The sequence below is a fragment of the Bidens hawaiensis genome, unplaced genomic scaffold, assembly GCF_021521415.1.
Source record: "Bidens hawaiensis isolate Kalapana, Puna unplaced genomic scaffold, B.hawaiensis_p1.1 tig00043000_1, whole genome shotgun sequence".
In the NCBI taxonomy this organism is placed as follows: Eukaryota; Viridiplantae; Streptophyta; class Magnoliopsida; order Asterales; family Asteraceae; genus Bidens; species Bidens hawaiensis.
The window spans coordinates 66,636-90,390 of NW_027497632.1; the positions used below are offsets into that span (position 1 = coordinate 66,636).

At 39.7% G+C, this 23,755-nt stretch overlaps 1 protein-coding gene across 1 annotated transcript; it reads right to left on the bottom strand.

The window, feature by feature from the left end:
- Positions 1 to 14,927: 14,927 nt before the first annotated feature.
- LOC143594013 ((E)-beta-ocimene synthase, chloroplastic-like) lies at positions 14,928 to 17,713 on the bottom strand (the record flags this gene model as incomplete). The annotated part of the gene is made up of 5 exons (XM_077073445.1): positions 14,928 to 15,233; positions 15,317 to 15,550; positions 16,705 to 16,843; positions 16,980 to 17,198; positions 17,338 to 17,713. Coding segments are annotated over 5 exons (1,274 nt in total), but the record flags the coding sequence as incomplete, so codon positions are not given.
- Positions 17,714 to 23,755: the final 6,042 nt, after the last annotated feature.

Below are 23,755 nucleotides of genomic sequence, written 5' to 3' on the forward strand. Positions count from 1 at the left end.
GGAAACTCAGGTTTAGAGCTGCTTGGACCTCAATTTTTATCAACTAAAATGAATAATTAGGCTTGTGGAATAAGTTTTATAAAACAATGGGGGTGGGGTGGCGGCTGCGGCCGGGATTCCTTATGGGCCCCCTTCGTGCTGCTTTGGCCCAATATTCTGATTTCTCAAGCCCAAATATGAAAAGCCCGGTCCAAATTTAGTTCGGGTTCGGTTTTTGGCGCGAAAAACTTATCGGGTGCGTTAAACAGCGCGAAAACAAGTGTTTTTCGGCTAGTTTTGTGTAAAATTATAAAAACATACTATATGTTTGTAAAAATCAAAAATATTTTCACGAATCGCTTAACATTTCAAATAAGTGTTTGGTAAGTCTTTTTCAGCTTAACGGATGATACAATGCTTGGTTTGTAACTATCTTTCGTGTTTAAATCTATAGCGGGTAGTTAAACGAGCATGTTTTCGTTTAACTTGTTTGCTATCAAACTAAGACCATATTTATAATATTTTAGCTTGTATAGATCATATATCACTTATAGATGCCCCCCCGAGATATCTGGGTCATAACCCGACCCGTTCGATTAATCGCTCGTTTATTATGCAAAAGGCGTTTATTTGCTTAATCGGTAATTACGTACTGAGGTGTACCTTGTTTTGGCTCAAATGTCACACTACCTGAGCATGCTTAACTGTGAAGTTCTCCTCTCATCCATTAATATTAATCCCAAAACTCATTGGTGATTTAAGAAGCGGGGCGTTCCTTACAATCACCCCCCCCAGCAACGGTCTTCGTAACATTTTATTTTTACCTAAGCACACTTAACTGCAAAGTTCTCTTCTCATCCACTAGCATTAAGCCCAATCGGGACCTCATGCTATTTCTACATGAGCATGCATAACTATGAAGTTCTACTCTCATCCATTTACATTAAGCACAAAACTCGTTAGTGATTTAAGAAACGGGGCATTCCTTACAATCATACCCCCACCCCTTTTATGGACTCATTGTCCTCTATGAGGTTTGTCCCACCATCCGATCCAGGATGTGAGATTTGCCTAAGATGTACCTCTCTTCAACCCAGGGACTCACCATTCTTGATAAGGCACAATCCCCGAACGGCACAGGAGTGGCTCTGATACCATTTATAACATTCGACCCCCTCGTACCACAAATATTGTCTGCTTTAACCACGAAGAGCTTACAAATTTGTTTTTGGTTGCCGAGGTGGAGACTTCCCAGGAGGTCACCCATCTTGATACTACTTTCGTATGAGCATGCTTAACAAAGGGGTTCTCCTCTCATCCACTAGCATTAAGTTAAAAATGCGTTGATAATTTAAGAGGCGAGACATTCCTTATGAACCAAGAATCTTTCCTAGTTCACAACCTATGTGGGATTTACCTAGGGTGTTACAGTCTTCGATGACAACAATTGCAAATCAAGAAATTGAAAAATCCGTAAAATATCATGAGAGGATATTGTTTCATTTAGTAGCTAGTCACATCAAATAAACAAGAATGATTTATGACAAAATTAGAGATACAAAAGGAAAAGAACCAGCACTCGCTTTCTAATATTCAAGTAATATTGGGATGGGTAGTTAAGAACTTAGATGCTCTTACAATGATACATCAACATGAAACCGAAAGGCAGAACCGGAGGATGATCAAGAGGGTCCACTGTCCCTTTAATTATCATAATTGTCAATTATTTTATATAAAAATGTAAGGTTTTTATTTTTTAAGAAACCAAGAGTTAACTCGTTAGTTGTATTGTATTCGAAAAAGAATAAAACATTGTGATAACCTTTTGATCTGTCATTTGACAAAGCTAAAAGTCTTGGAACCCTTGGTGAATATATTATGTGTGGATGGGAGTTTAAGATTTCACTCTAAAGAAAATGGTGATAATGGTGATGATATTGTTTTAGTAATCCGGTGTTGTTTTTGTATATGCTTTGCAAGTATCCTCCTCTCTCATATATAGGAGAGAAGGTCCAATCTTTTCTATTACATGCATTTCCAATAACTTAGCTTAGTAGTTCTTATCCTCCGGTTTCCTTGCTTCCCTGCCGAGTCTTCATCCTCGGTCTTTTTTCTGTTGTACACAAGTTGGGTCCAGGGAGCATGCTTGCCTTGAGCCTTTCACATGGGTTAGGAAATAGTAATCTCAAGCGGGTCTCCTGATGGGATTTTTCTTTGACTTTATCCCCATTCTTTTCTCTTCTATTTGGGCCTTCCTTATTGGGAATTCACTATTCTCCATAGCCTGTCCGTTTGGGCCGCCCCGACAATCCGTATCCAAGGTAGGCTCTTCATGTCCCCCTATTCTACTATCCTTGTTATTTCTGACAAAGATAATGGACTTATGGAGTCTAAATTTTTTGCTTTTAGTCCATCTTTCACTTGACCTATTTTTCATACAATTACTTTAACATCTAGATGGCCTTGGCCCAAGCCCAACCGAGGCCCATTTAATTCTGGCGACACACTTTGAAATTGGAAAGTTTGCGGTCCACAAATTCCCATAAAATTATCATTTCCCCTTACACCCTATTATTTCACCATAAAAATTTCTCACCTTCCTCCCTTCCCCTTTCTCTCTCTTCTTTCCGGCGATACTCCTTCCTCCGGTGGTGATTGTATCATCGACAGGTTAGTGTTAATTACTCCTTTCCTTATTAAATCATGAGTCGTGATGGTTTATCTACCATAACCTTTTCACTTACCCAAGACAAGATGCTCTTGTTATGTTCTAAATACCGCATTCCTTTATCGGTGTCTCCATCTCTTCTTATTCGTACCGACACCGGGATTAGCCGACCTAGATTCATAGCCCTTTACACAAAAAATTGAATTCTCTAACATTCGGTACCCTCTGACTACGTTCCAGTTAGCCCTGCTAAAGCATCAAAGGCTTTGTTTCTTTTAAGTTCATCCGCTACAATTTTTACTGGTGAGTCACTTTGAGGTTGCTTGCCGGGCGTTGGGAGGATTAGCCACAATTCCTCTATTCTGGTGGTTTTATCATTTGAAGGTCAATGGTGACTGGTTCACCTTCGAGCATCGCTCGGGTGGAAAGCACGCTTCTTGTTGCTTAAAAAACCCAACTGATTTCTATCCTCGCGAGTGGAAGGATAGCTTCTTCTTTGTGTCCTCATCCTTCGCACCTGGCTTGACTCGTCGTCTTTCTCCTTCATAAAAAATCGATGATCCGGCCCCTGGTCCTCCCACGAGCCAAGACGGGTTGTACAAACTATTGGTTGAGAACAAAACGGAAGACATGACTTATCTTTAGCCTTTGTTATATTTAGCTGGGCTGAGCCAGATATGGTCTGACCTGTTGACTTGCCCGACTATGCTCGAGGGTGGCAGAGGTTGGTAACCGTCGCATTTCCTTGTATTTATTAAAATTGCATATTTTTGAAATCTGAGGCTTGTTGTTGTCGTTCTTGTTGTTGTTGTTGTTGTCGTCGTCGTTGTTGTTGTTGTTCTTCTTCTTCTTCTTCTTCTTCTTTGCAGAGATGACACTGATAGAAATTCTTTAAAAGTGCATGTTGAAGTCTGCTGAGTTTGTTGCGTTCCCTGTTTCTTCTGGCTGGTACGGAAGCTGCTACTCCTACTGCATTGGTTTCTCCTGATCCAGCTCCCTCTAGTTCTGCCCTCGAGGCTTACCCTAAAGTTGCACCGAAATGCAAGAACCCGGGTTCTGACATTTTCGATGCTTTGTTGAAGATTACGTTGAGGCATTCTAAACGTCCTTATTTGGGAAAAGTGAATGTTCCTGAGACATCGGCTACTACTCCCATCGAGATAACTGACGAGGATTCCTCTGAATTCTCATTCCTTATTGTTCCTCCCTCAGGAGGAGTTTCTAGATCCAACTCTCCTCTGATTACCGAAGCTGACCCGAAAGGTAAAAAACTGAGAAACCATTTATTTGCCGCCTTCAAGGTGTTAGCCACCGCAACAAAAAGCTCACAATCCACGAATATAGCATCCCGCATTTCTAAGTGAATTACCCTATGACATAGAAGAAAGTAGAATGCATAACTTCATGCCTACCACAAGAATGCCAATTTAATTAAGCAAGTAGTTATAGTAAAGTATACAGATTAGGATTAACTTTGATTTCTCAAACACTAATCCTAACAAGTTTTAAGGAACTATAGTTTATTCACATATTCCCCCTTGATTGATTTAAATAGATTCTAAATACGCATTCCATTAGCATATGTCTTTTTTAACTAGCATGGAAATCTAATCAATCATACTTAACAATCTTATTTTAGAATTACCAACTCTAGAGAAATTTATCATAACATGTATCTCATCTTTTCAAAGTCTAATACAAAGCAACATGTTTTGGATAAAATATCAAGATCTTTTTTTTACCATTTCTAGTATCCAAGAACATGAGTGAATCATGGATGATTATAAAAGTTTGTTTTAAAGATATTAATCATCAATCTTGAATTAGTGGATTAAGGTGACAAAACAAATTTCATCAAAAGATAATTGTAAAATAATCATCACTTCATCAAAACTAAATCACATATTCAATACAATCATCAAATTGAGTTGAGTTTCATCATATATTTAGAAGGTAAATGGAAGTTTAGCTCATAATGAGCATGATGGTCAATATCAAAGAAGATGAAGATGTTAAATACATGATTAAACTAGAACAATCTAACCAAATTATTGATGTATCTTCCTTCTAAGATGATGATGGATGCTTCCAAGCCTTCAAACTCCTTGATTGATCTTCAACTTGAATGTAAAGTGAGTGTTTCTAAGCGATAATCATGTCCAAAACCTTTCCATGCACACCCAAAACAAATAGACATGCAAGCTATTTATAAGTTGCCTGGATAGCCACGACCCCGTGGATCATTTTGCATGTGGATTAGTGCATGTCAGATCGTACACGCGATGACTAATCATGGGGGCGTGTTACATGGGGCACGACCCTATGTTTTGGCTGCCAATTTCTTGCATTGATGTCTCATCTAGGCAAGGTGACCACGTGGGCATGCTAGGTGAGGCACGGCCCTGTGTTTTGTTCATCAGATTTTGTCTTTTCTTAAGGTGACCATGGGGGCATGGTTGCTGAGGCACGATCCTATGTTTTACTCAACGGATTTTGTTTTCTGGAAAGGTGACAATGAGGGCATGGTTTGCGAGGCACGAGGGTGTGCTTTGCTGACTGATACACAATTTCTTTATTTTTCTTCCTTTTTATTTGTGTACCCCTTCGTTTCTTAGTTTGAGGTAGAAATAAACCTAAAAATAGAAAATAACATAATAAACAGATATTTGAACTAAATATTATAATAAAATATATTATTTTGGAGATTATTTAATGTCTAAAAGATGTATATTTTTATATACATAAGAAAAAATGTACATCGAAGGAATAAACCAACCCTAAAAAAAATTTCTTGGATTTTATATATTGTCATTACAAAACACACAACAATTGGAAACTGTCTCGTTTGGAATATGAAAGGAATTTTTTTGTCAAAAAATAAGTCCAAATAACTCTATGTATAAAAGTATGTATTTCAATGTTATTGTCAGATATAACCTCTACCACTATAATACGATTACGATGTGCTTTTACTTGTACCTTTGTTCTATAACATAATCCATTGTTCTAATGTTTTGTGGTAATATAACTGGGACACCAAATATGGTAAGGAATAATGAGGCTAAATGGGAAGGTCCTTACATCACCAGTATCAGAAACACCACCTTCAGTACCATCACCTTAGGAAGAAACACCTTTCCCTTTCTCAGACACCTTCTTTGAGACAACAGGCTTCTTAATAGACTCAGTAAGATTAATGACTTCAGCAACCACAGGCTTCTAACCAGGATCTTGCCTGACCTTCTCCACCTTTTTCGAACCTCTAACCGGAGCATCTGACTTCTTGATAGTAGCTTTAACAATCTTCTTAGGATCAGCAACAGTGGTTTCTTCTCAACACTTGGCTTTGATGGCACCTTCAAAGGTGAGGGAGTTGAGCTTATTGAAAGCTTCTCCCCAAGAGGAGGAGTGAAGCTAGTAATTGAGGCAATAAGTGTAGCATCATCAGCATGAACATCAATGGGATTAGCAGATGAAGAACTCTGAACAGGAAAAAAGAGGATGTCGTCAACCTTTTGTTGCCTCTAGAGAAAGTAGGAGCAACCTTCCTAGCAGTACCCTTGGTTGAAGAAGCAGCGATGGTTGAAGCAAAAACATAATCCCCATAATGACGAACATCCCTGGTCCGCTTAACAACCTTAGGGAGACTAGAAGCAAGCTCAACAGCCACGAATGCAGTATAAGAAAGATCTTCGAGATCCATACATTACAAAGTACTTATCTCTACAAAACAAAGAAAGGTTAGGAAAGTTCAAGAAGGAAAACGCCAAAATAAAAGTAACATACCCTTCCTATCACCAAAAATCTCGGGTTTCGTATGAGGGCTAGGCCACTTAGTACTAAGGCCAAGTACACAAGAAACACTTTAGGGAAGGTTCGAAACTTAAAGGACCTAACTTGAAGCTTCTTAAAAAACACAGCATCTAGGTCCTCAACCTTGGGCTTAGGAGGGTTCAAGGCAAGTTCATGTTTCTGCTAAACAGGAGAAAATGGTAAAATTGAGACTGGCACATAAAAAACTTATCTTTTCAGGAAGAGGTAAGACCAACGGTGCTTGAAATAAGAGCGGTTTCCCAACGAGTCTTTTTGACAGTGAACCAATTTTCGTTCTTAGCAAGTTGAAAGAACCTTCGGTATATGGACATGGTAGGTTCATAACCGAGGGTGTGACAAAAAAAATTCAAATTGTAGGATCCTAGCGACGCCAATGAGAGCCAGTTGACCAAGGAAAACGCTACGATACTCCAGTACGATGAGAAAAAAATTGGAAAAAGGGAATCTAAGGTTGGACTGGTAAAAAAACCGGTGTAAAGGGCAACCTTGCCGGGAGGACAACTAGAAACAGGGGTTGGAGGCTTGGGCAATTTCGGTTCAAATTCACGGCCTATTCTGAACTCCAAGCAGAAGCGATCAAGCTCAGCCTTGGGAAGTTTGGAATATTAGGTAGCCATGCCTGCTTTAGAACCCATAATCAAAAACAGATTGGAAAGAAGAAGGATCGTACCTTTTAAGATGGAAAAAAGGGGAAAACCGTCGGAAAACACTAGAAGATCCCAAGGGTTAATGCGAAAAAGATGAAGAAGTTACAGAATGGCGGTTCTTGGGGGGTTGCATAATGGGTTTTTGAATTTCAAATTCCCAAAATAGAGGCGCAGGTGGAAGGCTGAGATCAATTTTAGGTCCAACTGTTACTTTAGAGGTATGACGAGTTCCTGCTATAACCGTAAAATCAGTCAGTTGCAACAGGAGAAACCACCAGAATTAAAATAAGCATAATGGTGTGTACATGTTGGTGGTGCCATCCACGTGTATACATGTTGGTAGCTCACTTACCATCAGTCAATTACACCTACTCAGCACACATTATATGTTTTACTTTAGGTACCATCCGTGTGTATACATGTTGGTGGTGGCATCATCATAAACCTGATGTGCAAGCATGAAACCATTTTTACAACTAAATCCAAGAAACGGAAAAACGCAAACGGGGTTGTCATATTAAAATTAGAATCATATGTTAAAACTATAATAAGTTGTAATTGTAGGAATATGAGACACTTTTTATATTAAAATTAATACAAATAATAACGATACTCTCGTTATTAACATGAAAAAGTAAGTAGTATACATACCGCAATATAAACTAAAATAAATAGTGAAATAATATAACAATTATGTTAAATGATTCCAACCAAGCTCTTCAAATGATAAAGTCTTCAACTTATTCCTCAACAACATCTTCTTGTAATCTCCTTGACAAGAACTTACAAAAAGATAGATTGTCCAACTTTTGCCAAAACAAGGTCTTCTAAGTCTCTTGGCTGCAACATAGAAAAACTAAATTTGACGGTTGAGGCTGAGGCACATGTTCAACACGTTTCCCTTAAAACAGATTTCGCGCCTCTACATAAGACAGCGCGTCTGTCTCCCAGGGTACAGCAGCCGAAGCAGTTGGTACTGCCGGAGATGTCCACGCGCCCAAGGTTACATCGGGTAAATTGTAATGTTAGAACTTGTGGAAAAAATAGAATAAAAAGGTTGAGGAATCAAGTAAAGAAACTCATCTATATAGGCCCAAAATATGAGTATTCAAAGCTTTTCTTCACCAATAACTCTTCATGCATGCATGCATTTATTTCTTGAATTTTCTAGCCTGTATTCTTCCTAGCATATTTCAAATGAGGCACATAGCCTATTATGTATACAAGAGTCAATGGTGAGTAAAGTCTCACCTAATTAGAAATTTAATAATCTAATAAAACTAATCAATTGTCATTAAAAGGCTCTACTCAAGAGTTTCATATGACCATATGAAAAGTTTAATATTAATTATTCTAATTAATCTTCATTCACCATATTCTAATTTTCCAACAGTAATGACCTTGTCGGATAAATAGCCTAGTAATTCATTGATAATCAGATCATAATTAGATTGATCAACATCTGACAAAAGAATTATAAAACCTAATTAGTATAAAAAAGCCCTAGTATTTACTAATATGATTATTTCACAATCAGATTCATCAACATCTGATAAAAAAATATAATACGTAATCAGTTTAAAAAAAAAGAATGCTTGCGAATAAAATATAAACACTTATCAGTTACTGATTTTAGAAATCAATAAGAACAAACTGTAGGTCCTCTAGATGGATCTCAAGACTTGACTCGGATCAATCCGTGTTGTTGGTTAGCGGAAATCACCAACGACACTCGGATCTCGGATCTTAGTTTTGTTATTATCAAAGAGAGAAAATGGAAGGTAGAGAGAGAGCTTTTATTTCCAAAAGTTATTTCTTGAATTGTGAAAGTTGTGGAGAAATGGGTAAAGTGTCCCTTATATAGGGTCCCCATTTCTCCAAAGTTTACATAATAAACCTACAAAATAAACGTACCGAGTACGTAATACACCGACTAAAAGCAAACTAGAACGACATACACAATCCTAAAAACAATATAGAATATTGGCCCTACAATCTCCCTCTAGGATTGAGTATGTCGAGGAACCTTCGTCAAGTTCTTTGCTTCGTCTTTATTTCTTGAAACTTAGTACTTGTCTTGATCCAGGATCTTGAACCAGATTGGATTTTGGACAAATCTTTATTTTCCGTTCTTATCTTATTTCTGGGAAGGATCGGCAACAACAAATTTTAGAAACATCAGATACGCGATGCTCGACATCTAATTTTCTTTTGTTGACTTTTTTGAGCCGACTGGTTTCTTTCCTTGTCTTCAGATACAATCAGTTCCTTTTTAGGTTCAACCACCAACTTTCACGTTCTCATTTTCTTTTAAGCCCTTCAGCACCTGCAACTCCAGGCAGACTTGCTCTTGATCTACCTGTCCATGTACACCTGCACAAAACTTAGAACGCATAGGATTCGTTCACAGGCCCTTTCGAGGGTCAAGGAAGAATTCGTTCACAGGCCCTCCCAATTTCAGTCCCTCAACTTGTAAATGATTTTTTTAAGTACCAGATTTCCAACGAACTTTGCATGAACGACCTTGACAACAAAACACATGATTTTGAATTAAACAAAGTTTAACAAAATATGTACGAACATAATAAAAACTTAAAATGTTTTTGGCATTTTCATATTTTAAAAATAACGAAAATATATAAATAACATTTTAAAGTTGAAACTAAAATAAAACAAAATCAAAATAAACAATAAAAGATAGGAGTAAAGATGAAATTAATATTATATATCAATGATATTTACAAAATTTTCTAAAGGATTTTAATATTTTTGTGAGAAAGATCACAACATGGAATCATATTGATTTGCAAAGCCCTAGATCGCGTTTCCATTTTGATATTATTATGTCACAATTTCATCACCGACTGTAGATATTGTCCGTTTGTTTAACTTGACAAGTGTTTTGATGCCAAAGTGCTACGTTTAAAGTACAATTAGGCACGGTGCATATGTGGTCCCCACTTAATCAGACATGTTACTGATTCCATCATATCTCGGGCTTTCTTTGTGTTAACATATCACCTCAACTTGACTTAAACCTTTCTTATTTGATCATAGTATACTTATTAACATACTTGACACTTTATTCTTTATTTTTACACACTTGACTCGATCTAGAAAGATTAAAATAAAGCAGAAGATTCAGGGCCTTAACAATCAGATCTTGTATGACTACAAACAGAGAAAGTCCAAGGCTTGAATCAAAGTAAATGAAGAAATAAAGCAGAATTAAAATCCCTAAGATTGACTTTTTTTCGACTCTTTTTCTTGATTTTCTTTTTCTTTTCTGACTCTTTTTGTTTTTCTTTTCTTTTCTTTTCTTGACACTTTACTTGACTCAATAGAAATTAAAAATTGACACTTATTTCATAAGACAACTATGAACAGGTAAAGAGAGGCTTGGATATGACATGTATAATTACATTTCTACCTTCATGAACATGACTTCACGGAATCATGCAACCGCTTCATAATTGTATATCCACTGGTACCGGTAGGAATTTAGGTTTATATCACCCGACACTTACTTGTTTGTCAAGCCTATCTACACATCTGTGAGTGATTTGGTAAGACTTTTGATCTACTCTTTTCATGCGCTAGGATTATTGCATATCAATATACTATCATTTTCCAATGGTCGGATCAATTTCTCAAAATTTGAAAATTTTAATTATCCGACTCCCTCTAAGCAGGAAATCCCTCTAAACGGGACAATTTCTTTTAGATTTTCTTAAAAGTAATATAAAATCTTTTTGGTAAATCAAATGATTTGTGTTTACTTTTCTTAAGATGAATTGAAAATATTTTTGGTGAGTTAAACTTAACTCATTTTCTCCCTCTAAAATTGTGACATATTTGAAAAATATTTACAATTTTATATACAAAAAGATAGACAGGGTGTTTTAATCAAAATTGATCATGCTGAACGATTCGACCATAAATTCAAAACGAGCATGATCGATGGTTTTAGTGAAAAGGTCAGCAAAGTTGTCAGATGGACTATCTTAAGCATGCATTATCACATTGTATAACAAAGTTGAAGAGATTCAAACCGAGACCCAACAGCTGATGCTGGATCCATCACTTAAGAGAAGTAGTTGGACGAGGTTAGTTGAGAAACGCTCGAAAAGTTGTTGTTGAACCATTTAAACAAGGCTTCCCTTCCTTGAAGTTTGTCCTCCCATGTCGCTTATGAAAAACTCAAACACGCCATCGAATGGTTTAGCATCAAATAGCAAGGGTTCGTCTCCCATCATATGCCGGGTGCAATCACTATCTAGGTACCTAATACTATTGATAGTCCTCCTTGATTGACCCTGCATGCACTAAGCGTTTAAATAGACATAGGTTCCCGGCACACTTTTGTCCCGGGAAGGTCAACCGTAAACCGACCGAACTTAATTTTATTTCATGAAAACCATTTATTTCTTGGTGGAGCCTCACTTGATGAAGAACAGTCCTTAGGAATCCAAGCAAAAACTTGTTCCTTGTTTTTGTTAGTTTTGGACTTTCTTTTCTTGATTTTGAAACTATTTTTGGTGAATCCTCAGACTTTACAGTCTTAGGATCCTTTTTGATTTTATCCTTCTTGGTTTTCTAAAAAGATTTCTTTTTGTGTTTTACTTTATTTACTTTGGATCTCACATCCACTGGGTTCACTATCAGCTTGATCAGTCCTTGAATCAGGGCTACTAAAAGCTCCTTTTGGGGACTGACTAAGCCGCCTTTGAATATCAAGCTGTTGCTTGAACCAGTGCTTGCAATGTCTTGCAAGGTGAGAAGAGTGACCACACACAAAACATCACTTTCTCCTATGAGTGCCATAGAACTCATCACTATAATGTGGTTGGTGCGATGGGAAAGGTGATCCTTGGAAAGGAACATGATTATAAAACACATTTGTGTAATATGGATCAACAAAATTTTGTTGATAATGACCATAGTAGTTGTTGTCACAGAAGTTGTATGGCTGAGGATTTCTAAATTGATTAGTTGTTTGAGAAAATGATCGTTTATTTGGTGAAACATATTTACACGAAGTACTTGCTTTTTCATTTTCAAAAACTTTACTTTCACTTGAAATCAGTCTCACAACTTGATGATGAACAACTTGATATGTTCACCTCAACAGGCCTACTTTCATTGACACATTTTTCAACAAAAGTTTCATCACAAACGGTTTCATAATCACAACTCGTGTCCGTTTCCACAGACCCACTTTCTTCTATACAACCAGCTTCAAAAGATACATTGATGTTAGATTTATCAGATGATGGGACTGGAGCAGCAGTTTGAGAAACTGTAAGGACAAATTTCACAGGTTTTGGTATTCTACCAACCCCATATGACATTTCTTCCTCGGGAGCAGTATTATAGCTGAAGTGGGGTAAGCTGGTATAATTATCATTTAAAGGTGGAGGTACAGCAGTATAATCATACCCCAGCCCCGCTTTCAACTTAGTACTTCTCTAGGCTCCAATGAAATCATCCAACTTCTCATATGATGTTTCAAATCTTTCGACTATCTTTTCGTGTTTCTTTTTCTCAGAAGCATCAAGTTTCAATTTTTCAATTTCATCTTTCAATTCATTCACTATGTTTTTATAATATATAACATCATGCTCCGTTTGAAAAATTTTAAGTTTAAGATTTGCCACATCATTACGATGAGTATCAATCTTCTCAACGTAAATCTTGTCAGCCTTTACATATTCAGCATTTAATTGTCAAATTTTTGCACTTTCTTTCAAAACTTCGTTTTGATGATATCTATAATATGTAACCTTATCAATGCAAGCCTGCGTGCATAAGTTATGGTTTACCTCATCGCAAGGTGATGTGTCGGGAATGATAGGACATGCATGACTACTTTCACCTGCAGCACTTGTCCCAACTTTATTTTCTTTAGACTGATTATTCATTTGGAGCTTATCTTCCAATATTTCAAAAGACTTGATGGTAGAAGCCAACTCTGAGAGTGTCATGGTATACAGGTTTGTGGTTCTTTTAATGGTAACCACATTGATGTTCCATGTGTAAGGTAGTGAATTCAACAACTTCATGTTGATCTCAAACAAACCATAGATGATACCGGCACTACTCATTTTGGTGACGAGTGGCTCAAATCTGTTGATAAGAGAGGCAACCGATTCTCCTTTAATATGTGTAAACATGTCGAATTCTCGTTTTAATATTTTCTTTCGGCTTTCTCCCATATCCATATTTCCTTCAAGCTCAGGTTCGTAAGACATTTTTTTTAAACTCGGTTAGATTTTTTTTTTTTTTTTTGAAAGAGAAAAAAATTTTAATATTTTTTTGCTACAGTACCGAGTTCTATAGTGCCGAGTCACTACAGTGTTTCGCATGAGTTGCTACAGTACCCGATGCGAAGCGATTGCTACAGTACCCGTGCGAAGCGAAACGATTGCTACAGTACCCCCCCGTGTGAAGCGAAACGATTTGCTACAATACCCGTGCGAAGCGATTGCTACAGTACCTCGCGCGATGCGATTGCTACAGTACCCGTGCGAAGCGAAACGATTGCTACAGTACCCTCCCCCCCCCCCGTGCGAAGCGATTGCTACATTACCTCAGCGATGCGATTGCTACGGTACCTCGGAAGCGACTGCTACATTACCCGATGCGATTTTTTTTTTTTGAGAATATAACACCCAAACTTCCAAAAAGTCAAAAAGACTTTAGTCTAAAAATCAATAAATCGGCCTAGATCTGAGTTTTTAAGCGGAATCTGAGCTTAGACACAAAAATTTTAAATACTAAAAACTTAGATTTGGTGATTCTCGTGTATTTCTAAGGTGAAAGGGATTCCAAAAGTGATAAATAACACGAAATCAACCTCAAATCCAACAAAAACTAAGATAAAAACCCGAAAAGTTTTACCCGAAAAATACAAAAAGTCGAGCCGAAAGCTCTGATACCACTTGTAGGTCCTCTAGATGGATCTCAAGACTTGACTCGGATCAATCCGTGTTATTGGTTAGCGGAAATCACCAACGACACTCGGATCTTAGTTTGTTTGGTTTATTTGCTTGAAAGAAAGAAGAAGATTGAGAGAGAAAACTTTATTTCCAAAATGTGTTCCTATTGAATTGTGAAAGTTGTGGAGAAATGGGTAAACTGTCCCTTATATAGGGTCCATATTTCTTCAAAGTTTACATAATAAACCTACAAAATAAACGTACCGAGTACTTAATACACCGACTAAAAGCAAACTAGAACGACATACACAATTCTAAAAAACAATATAGAATATTGGCCCTGCACAAACGCTAAAATAAAATCAGGTAAGACGAATATAAAATATTAACTTCAATAGTAATATTGATTACCTGGAGATTGATTGAAATGTTTAATTGTCGATTAGAGAGGATTTGAACACCCAATGAGTAGAGAACGATGGATAAAGAAATTGACCACAATTTGTTTAAACCTTAAATAGGATTCGAGAACTAAATGGATATGGATTCAAGTTGGGTAATAAACCGTGACAGATAATGTGTAAAAGGGAAAAACTTTGGGCGATATTGCAAATTGCAGTCTACACAATGCAAAACTGCAAATGATGTAAGTGATCTTGTTCTCCATCATTTCAATAGTTAGATTATCATTACTATACATTGTGGCACCTAGATTGCATGGTAAAATGGATCAATTCAGATATAATATTGAATAATTAAACTATTACATCAGTAGTTTACGTGCATAGCAACTTAAGCCAAATTTGAAAAATTCAAAACAAATTTCAAAATAAACACGTGGCACATGGATTGCATGACCCACTACTCTCTACCGATGGTAATGGGCTTCACGATCATGGACAATACTCGATGATTGGCTCTAGCATCGGGAGCTCCATGTCCATCACCAAACTTGTACATACTTTGAGCAACTCGAGCCATATTCAGAGCCAAATCAATGATTGAATGTGTCGAGACATCAGAACAAGCATCTCGCGCTTTGATCATTTTCATCCATGCTTTGTCGATTAGAGTGTTTATGTATTCGCGCGCTACTTCCTCACTAGCGCCACTGTCACGCATGTAACATGATACTGCATCTACGCTTTCATTTGTAGCTATCTCCTCCTATGCTTAGAAACAAAATATTAAGACAACAAGAAAATAGTTAAAAGTTTTTACAAACACAATGAAATGTAAAGAATGTATACCGAAGAAATAACTAAATCATTATAAAGTCGTAAAAGCATCGATGACCATTTGATAATCTCTTGGCACTTCTCCAATGACTCAATTGCATCTTCTGGATTAAGTGATACATAGGCGTGAGTAAGTATAACCACTCCCGAAGAAGATACCCACCCGTTATCAAGATACTCTTCAAGTGTTGGCATTGCTTGAGTCCACTTCGCTTCCAAAATAAATGATTCGCACATATCTCCCCACTAATTGGATCAAAAGAAATTATAAGTTGCGTAAGTAAGCCCACAACGTATCTGTAAAAAATTTGTTTCTTCAATCAATGAAATAAAAGGAAAATTACAAAGAAAGTGCATGTTTTTTCTTTTTTCATATTTTTTTAATAGCACTAAAACAAATTTATACAAAAAGGTACGATAACATTTGTCTAAAAGTCAAATTCCATCCAACCTCATCGCAAAATGTGTGAATTTGCGATAAGCTATATAGAGAACAGGAAATAAACTTAAAAACTATTCCAAATACATCACGTCAGCAGTTTTTTTTTAAAAAAATTGAATTCTATAAATAAGCTATGCAAAACTCGCTACATCAAGATACACTCGTCTTTTGATACAGAAAAAACCATCACCTAAGGTGGGCCGTGAACACTCGCCCAAAAACACTGTGATGAAATAAAACTCGTTCAGTTCAATGATTCAACTAGATAACCGATTAACAGGGGCATGAATCGAATCTTGGTCACATGAAAAATCAAGTCCCTCCCTTACTACTTCACCACTAGCTCATTGGCCATCACATAGGATTATATGAATATTGCTCTAAATTACAAAAATTATTAAAGAAAAAAGAAACTTGATAAGTTTAAAAAATTAAAAGGGATAATGTTTGAACTCAAGTTGCTAAAACTCAAATTAAAACAAAAATTATTTTTAAAAAGAATTAGAACCTCAAATTTATTTAAAATAATTTTCAGTTATTGAAACTTGAACTTAAACTATTAACAACTTAAATTTTAAAATATTTATAGACTTGAATTTCAAAAATATTTAAACTTCAAACTCATTAAACTTTAACTTAAATTTTTTTTATAAACCTAAATTTATGAAAATAAATCATTTTTTTAGAAATCAAGCTCATTTTTAAAAGATTGTATTTATTGAAACTTTAATTAACAAATATTTTGGACTTAACTTTTTATAAAGTAAGTAAAAATTCATTTTTTAACCTAACTTTAGAATATTAAAAAACTTATAATTGCAAGGTGAGAAAAAAAATGTCATATGAACGCTGGAATATGCAAATCTTACGCTATGTACGTGCTAAGTAATGGAAACCACACGCTAGTAGCTTAGATCCATGCATGGTGATTATCTTTATAATAAATCAGCAAACTTACCACTTTTGCAAGGATTGGTATGATGTTTTTTCTTTGTGTAATCATTATGTCATAACCTATTCCATTAATGGTGTTATAAAGAGCTAGGAAGCCTACTTGAAGACGCACATGCAAATTTTTTATGGCAGTAATGTCCCACCTAAAAAACAGTGGTAATTTTTTATGGCAGTAATGTCCCACCTAAAAAACAGTGGTCCTGCATAGTTAATCATCATGAATTACCTCGAAATGTTTATGGACATAAGTAAACATTTTCGTGAATTAATACTTTGAACCTTTTGATAGCATCTGTGAGGACTTCGAGTTCATCTATAGATTCCCAAATGTCATAGATGTCATCAATGGTAGTTATGAAAGCACAAGCTTTAGCAAGTCCTATACGATTAGAAGCATATCGAGGCTGGAATATAATTCCAGAAGCCCAAAAGAAGCATTCCATGAGACTGTCTCTTATGAAGTCTAATTTGTTTGTTAGTTCTGTATTTTCCCACCATCTATTTTAACACATGCAAAACAAATTGTTTGAAAACCCGAAACAAAAAACGTACCTAGTAAAATCTTTACAAAAAACAAGGTATGGGTTGTTAGGAAACCTCATATGTTCTAAAAGTGGTCAAGGGAATGCTTGCTTACTTTGACACTTGTTGAAGATCTCTCTTGTTTGAGGATTGAACCATGTTGAAATCTAATATTGCAAGTTCAAGCAACAGGTTATTTACATCTTTTCGCTTACTATATGCGTCAATGTGCCATCTAGCTTGTAACCTTGGCTCCATATGATATAAGGGGGCATCCAATGCAAGATTTATGTAGTTATATGTTACTTCATCATTTATATTAACACTCAGTTTCATCAATTTTTCTTTCGCAAGCAACTTGGCCTCATGCAGATCTAATTCGCTCTCAAGTGCAAGAAATGAAGCTTCGTATAGACTTAGAACTGCTTTGACATCTGATTTTAGACTTCCTATCAAGCCACCATGGCTGTTCTTGAATCTCTTTAGAAAATCTGATTAGCTCCAATTAATCGGCTAAGTTAATCACATAGATAGTGGAGTGAAGAGGTAGGTCCCAGCAGAGCCCAGTTGGACCCGCAAGACTCACCTTGAAGAGGGACGTCTGCGCAAAGACCAACTGGTTCCGCAGGACCCACCATGCTCAGAGAGATGAAGACCTTACACGCAGTACGCCAGCTGTTCCCGCAGGAAAAGCCTCCCAATGGTGAAGTACCACGCCTGTTCCCGCAGCTGTGGATACAAGCCATCAGGGAAGGCTACCCGCACTAATAGCAAGGCTACATGCACAAGGCACTAACTCTCAGTAATTCAGTAATGTCACCTGAAGAAGGAATGAGCAAGGCGGGAATACTCCCGCCCAAATGAGCCAGTCCGTACGCTTCTGGAGGATCTTTTGTACTATATCTGCCAAGGTATGGACAAAATAGACAAGATCTGACCAAAGCAGCCCATGAATCAATCACAGGGTGACAGCTCACTGACAACAGTAAGACGAGGAGCACGCTCTAGTACAAAATGTCACTATCAGCCGCTGCCTACTCACCAACCCTTGTCGTGGCACGTACATAGCCTGCAGTTGGTGGAAAAGGAATAGTACACAGCCGGCCATGTCACTATCAGCCGCTGCCTACCCACCAACCACCAGCATGGCACGTGCGTAGCCCACAGTTGGTAGAAAAGGAATATTATAAAGCTGGCTGTACCTGCTTGGAAACCTACCTTCGGCTATAAATACTCCAACACCTTGGAACGGTATCATATACTATCTTATACCATCACATATCTTATCTGCTCTAGCTATTTCTCTTAATATACACTTGTATTCAGAGCAATCTAGTCTGATTCTCACGCCGGAGGGTGGTCACAAGGAGGTACCCCTCCTTCTCAGTGACGAGCTCACGGTGTCTGTTTTGCAGGTCATCAGTAAAAAACCAACTTTGCCGGACTTAACCCTCGTGGGAAACATCTACTTGACCCTAAGATTATCCGTAATCTGCCGGGGTAACTTAGTGTTTCTTCATTGGCGCCATCCGTGCATAAAAGCTAGAACTAATTTTCTCTGTTTTTTCAAAACCTTTGGAAAGATGGTTAAGGTTACTCCGGTGCCAAGGCCAGCGAGTGACCAAGAAACCCCGGTAACCACAACCCCAGCTACTGGGGGGAACACAGGCGAGTACACAATTTTTACGAACACTACCCCGGTTACCCAAGCCGGGGCAAGTGCAGTAAACAATCCTTCACTGAGATTCACCGATACCCAGTTGGAGAGACAACAGACGAGGCTCCTCCGCCAAACACTTGATCAAGTTAAAGCGTGGGCGGAAGCACGTCAGAAGGAATTCCAAGCTGAGTTGGATGAACGCTTACGTTCACTCCAACAGGCTGACGAGTTCGGAAACACTCGACAACAGCTCAACATGAGCAATGAGTGCGAGTACTTGGATAATTATTGGGAGGAGTCCGACAGTGACGCAAACCCTCGTCATAGGGCGAAAGGGAAGCGCAAGGAAACGGACTTCCAACCAAGAAGGGATTTTGGAGAAACCTTCAAACCAAGGAATGCGGGGGGAAACCCACGTGACTTCTCCAAAACCTTTAGACCAACTGTTGCAAATGCGGGAACGTCCAATTTTGCAAGGGACATTGCGGAAGCAATCGCCCAGAAGAGTGCCAAACAGATGTCCAACATCGGCACTTATGATGGTATATCCGACCCAGATGATCACTTGAACAGATTCATAGCGGGGGCAACCGTCAGCAACTGGACGGAACCCACGTGGTGTTACATGTTCCAAATGACGCTTGTTGGGGCAGCCAGAGCGTGGTTCGACCGTCTACCGGTCCACCACATCTACGATTGGGCAGACTTCCAGCAAAAGTTCAGCCAACACTTCAGTCAACAAAGAAAGTATACCGAAGAGCAATGGACGATCCTCAACTGCATCCGAGAGGAAGATGAGTCTTTACTAGACTTCATCACGCGCTTCAATTCAAAGAAGCTAAGTCTGGGCACTATTAGCGAAGATCTTGTCCGCGCTGCTTTCATCCAGGGCGCGGAAGACCCAGAGCTCATCCGCACCTTAACGGGTAAAGATGGCATGCCATCCACGTGGGATGCCATCATGACAGCAGCTAAACGCTTCGCGGAAACGGAAAAGCAACTGGGTAGAGATCTTCCCCAGAGCACAAACCTCTACACTCAAAAAACAAGAGAAAACAACGTCCTTACCGCCCGACAAAACAAAAAGAGGAAGCTTGGTATTTGGCAGTCAAGGGTAAACTTTGACACCTCATCCGGCTCGCACCCTCGGTTAGGCGGAAGGGATAACATGCAGTCGTCGAACCGGAACTCCAGATGGACACCACTCACCAAAAGCGTCACCGAAATATTTGCCACCGAGAGGCTCCCATGGCCAAAGGCTCCAATAATCCGACAGCGTCACAACGCTGAGCAGAGCAAATCCTGTGACTTCCACAGGACAAAAGGCCATACCACGGAGGAATGCGTATCCTTGAAGGACGTCGTCGAAGCATTCGTCAGAAATGGGAAACTCACTCACCTCGTAGCGTAATGGACGCTAAGCAGGCTAATGCGTGTAGAACCCCAGTTGGGGAAAACACGGATGAAACTGCAGCTTCAATGTTGGAGACTACATACTGCGTAAACAACGAGATTCCGAACCAGGTGCATATCGGCTCGAAAGGCTCGATGACACCCCCATCCCAAGAACATGGAAGGGAGCTCAATTACACAGGCTGCATGTAGATCAATTCCAAACTTGTAAAGAAAAGGCCTAGAGCAACTTCTAACGGAAATGATTCTCCTTATCACATTGACGCTGATGGTCTTACATTTATACTTATGATCTGACCACACTGATATGCCGGTATTCACCGCATAAATAAGTGGGGAAGTAAGTCGTTGCGTGTGGAAGGCGGCAAAACCCGCATAAACACAAAAAACGGCAAAAATTTCTAAGGAAAAGATGAGGAAAACCTTCACGCAGGTCAGTTATAGGTGAAGTTTGGTCATCCCACTAAATGAAAGTGACGGTCCTACCTGCACAACCATGATAGAGGAAACTGAACATTAACCTATTGACAACCGCGCGTCGAAAGGTTAACTTATTCAAAACACTGATATGCCGGTATTCACCGCATAAATAAGTGGGGAAGTAAGTCGTTGCGTGTGGAAGGCGGCAAAACTCGCATAAACACAACACGGCAAAAATTTCTAAGGAAAAGATGAGGAAAACCTTCACGCAGGTCAGTTATAGGTGAAGATTGGTCATCCCACTAAATGAAAGTGACGGTCCTACCCGCACAATCATGATAGAGGAAACTGAACACTAACCTATTGACAACCACGCGTCGAAAGGTTAACTTATCCAAAACACTTGGAAAATTGCTAAGTTAAACTAAAGTATGCACGAGCGAATCATATATTGTTTATGAGGCAAAACAAGTGCCAAATTAAACTATAATATGCATGAGCAAGTCATATAACGTTTATAAAGCAAGTCATTAAGTGAAAGTGACGGTCCTACCCGCACAAACATTTATATTTCATAAAAAATTCAAACATTACAAGAATGGCCAGGTATCTACCCGCCTACAGTAATGTAAATCTATCCTAACGGTGGGAAGGGATCTCAAGGTTCAAACTTCAGGACCACTCCCTCCAAACCCACTCGAACCCGCACCATCAGTTGGCTGTGGCGGTTCAAGGAAAGCCTTGAGAATAGTTAGCCCATCATCAGCAGCAGCAATTTCGTTCACCTTCTCCACCACCGGATGCGGGAAGGCAGCATACTGGTTCAGTGCTTGGTCGTAAGTAGCTTCAGTGTCCACATCATAAAGAGGGAAGTTGGAAGGCGGATGCCCTTCTCAACAACCCCAGACCAAGCAAGAAACCAGCCTTTCCCCATCCTCATGGAAGCGTTGAGGGCTGCGCTCATGGCATCGTCATAAGATGTGTTCGTGAAGATCCGATGCACAACCTACAAAAAAAAATATATGTATCAAAAACTTTTCTAAGTATAAAGAAAAGCGTAAAGATATTATGAAGCTACGCATACCTGCGACAACGCTTCTCGTAGAAGCCATTCCTTGGTGATCAGAGCTTCCTGGAGGGCAGCTTGAGCTTGGTCACGGCGCGTTCGGCTTCATTTTTGTTAAGGTTGGCAAGCAACACTTCCTTAGCAGCAGCCTCTTCAACGCCCCTCAACTTACGCTCAGTGTGGTCAAGCACACCCCTCTGGTCCAAGATCTCTTGGAGCTTTTTGGCATCTTCTAAAGCCAAAGCATCATGAGCCTGCTGAAGCCTCTCTAGTTTGGCTTTAAGCTCCTCATTCTCAGCGCGCAAAGGCTCAGCAATGGCTTCAGCTCTGGTGGCCCTCTCGGTCGCGTTCCGCGCAGTTTCCTTAGCCAACCTAAGCTGTTCGTTAACAGCTTGGGTAGCCTTGGAACGGGCCTCGAGCCGGGCCTGAACTTCAACCTCGAAGGCCTTGAAGGCCTTTTCCTTTTCCGCAGCAATGGCGGCAAGTCTCCTGTTCTCCTCCCGGATAACCCGCGCCTGAGCCACTTCCTGGCTACGCGCCGCCTTTAACTTGTCGTTTTCACGACAAAGCAACTCGACGCGCGGCTGCATCCGGGCAAGGAGAATCCGAAGCTCATTCGTCAGCCTACCCTCCTGGTAGCTAGACATGGCTTCTCCTAATGCACCACTTGGGGCTGCGTGACGCGCCCACTCGACGCAGTCCACAGCCGTTTGAAGGGTTGTTCCCCGGCGGATGTTCCACCGTGGAACATACACCTCATTGGAATCCGAAACTGCAAAAAACAAAAAGCGGTTAGGAAAAAATGATAAAAAAAAGAAAAAAAAAGATAATAGGCCAAAATAACCCTACGCACCTGTAGGGTCGACAACAGACCGGTAGCCGCCAAACCCATCACCCGAACCTAAGGGATATCCATCCAAGAGGTCAGGCAGATGGGAAGGAGGCAGAGATTGGCTAGAAGCCCCAACCCTGAACATACCTGATGAACCGGCCGGGGACGAGGTAGTCGCCGGTGCCGGAGGCACGGTTGAAGCCGCCGCGGTAGAGACCATCGGAGGTGAACTCACTGGAGGTGAAACTCACAACCGTGGCCGCCGCTGCGGAGGAGCCCGCAGAAAAAATCACCGCCGGCTCAGTGAAGGATGCAGTAAATATGGCACTGACAGCCGGCGGAGATGACGTCACAATTGGAACAGTTGCCTCAACGGGATGAGCAACTGAACCAACACTGCAAACAGGCGCAGCCGCCTGGGTCATCGCCTCGGGTAGATTGACCAAACTACCGTCATGGGTCCAGAGATGCTCCTTCCCGCTCCACTCTGGAATGCGGTTGCATCCACGCCTGCATGAAGACAAAATATTAAAAACAATGGCGGAAAGAATTGCGGGTAAGATTAATTATACTTACGAGTTTTCTTGAGCTTGAAGGTTCTGACAGGCGGGGACGAACCCGATGGAGCCGGCCTCTTCACGCCGGTCACCGTCGTCGTACTGGGCTGCCCGGAGGTGACAGCTGTCTCAACCTCCGGAACAGTGGTCTCACCATCACCAGGGTTCCTCACTGCCTCCTAGCTTTCGGTCTCCGAGTCGGACCGATTTCCCTGATCGGCGGTGGAGGCGACCTTCGCCTTGCCCTTCACGCCGGCAGCTTTCTTCTTCCTCACGAAGAAAGGCCCATCTGCGGATCCCTCATCAGAAGATGATAAAATTAGGGGAAAACTCCAGCAGAGGTTTGAGCATGAAGAGGGCGAGGGTTAAAGAATCCCTTACCTGGCCGCGTGGCGCTCAAAATCTCGTGGCCCGGCGGGTAGACCTCACGAACCTATCCGCTGTTTGCTCCAGTATGGGCAACTCGTTCTCATCAAGAGCACGAGTACCCAGCCGAGCGGGACCACCGCTCTCACGCAGTTGCAGAAGCGACTGCAAGTTGTTCCCCTCTGAAAATAAACAGAAAAACTGTTAAAAGAAAAACCC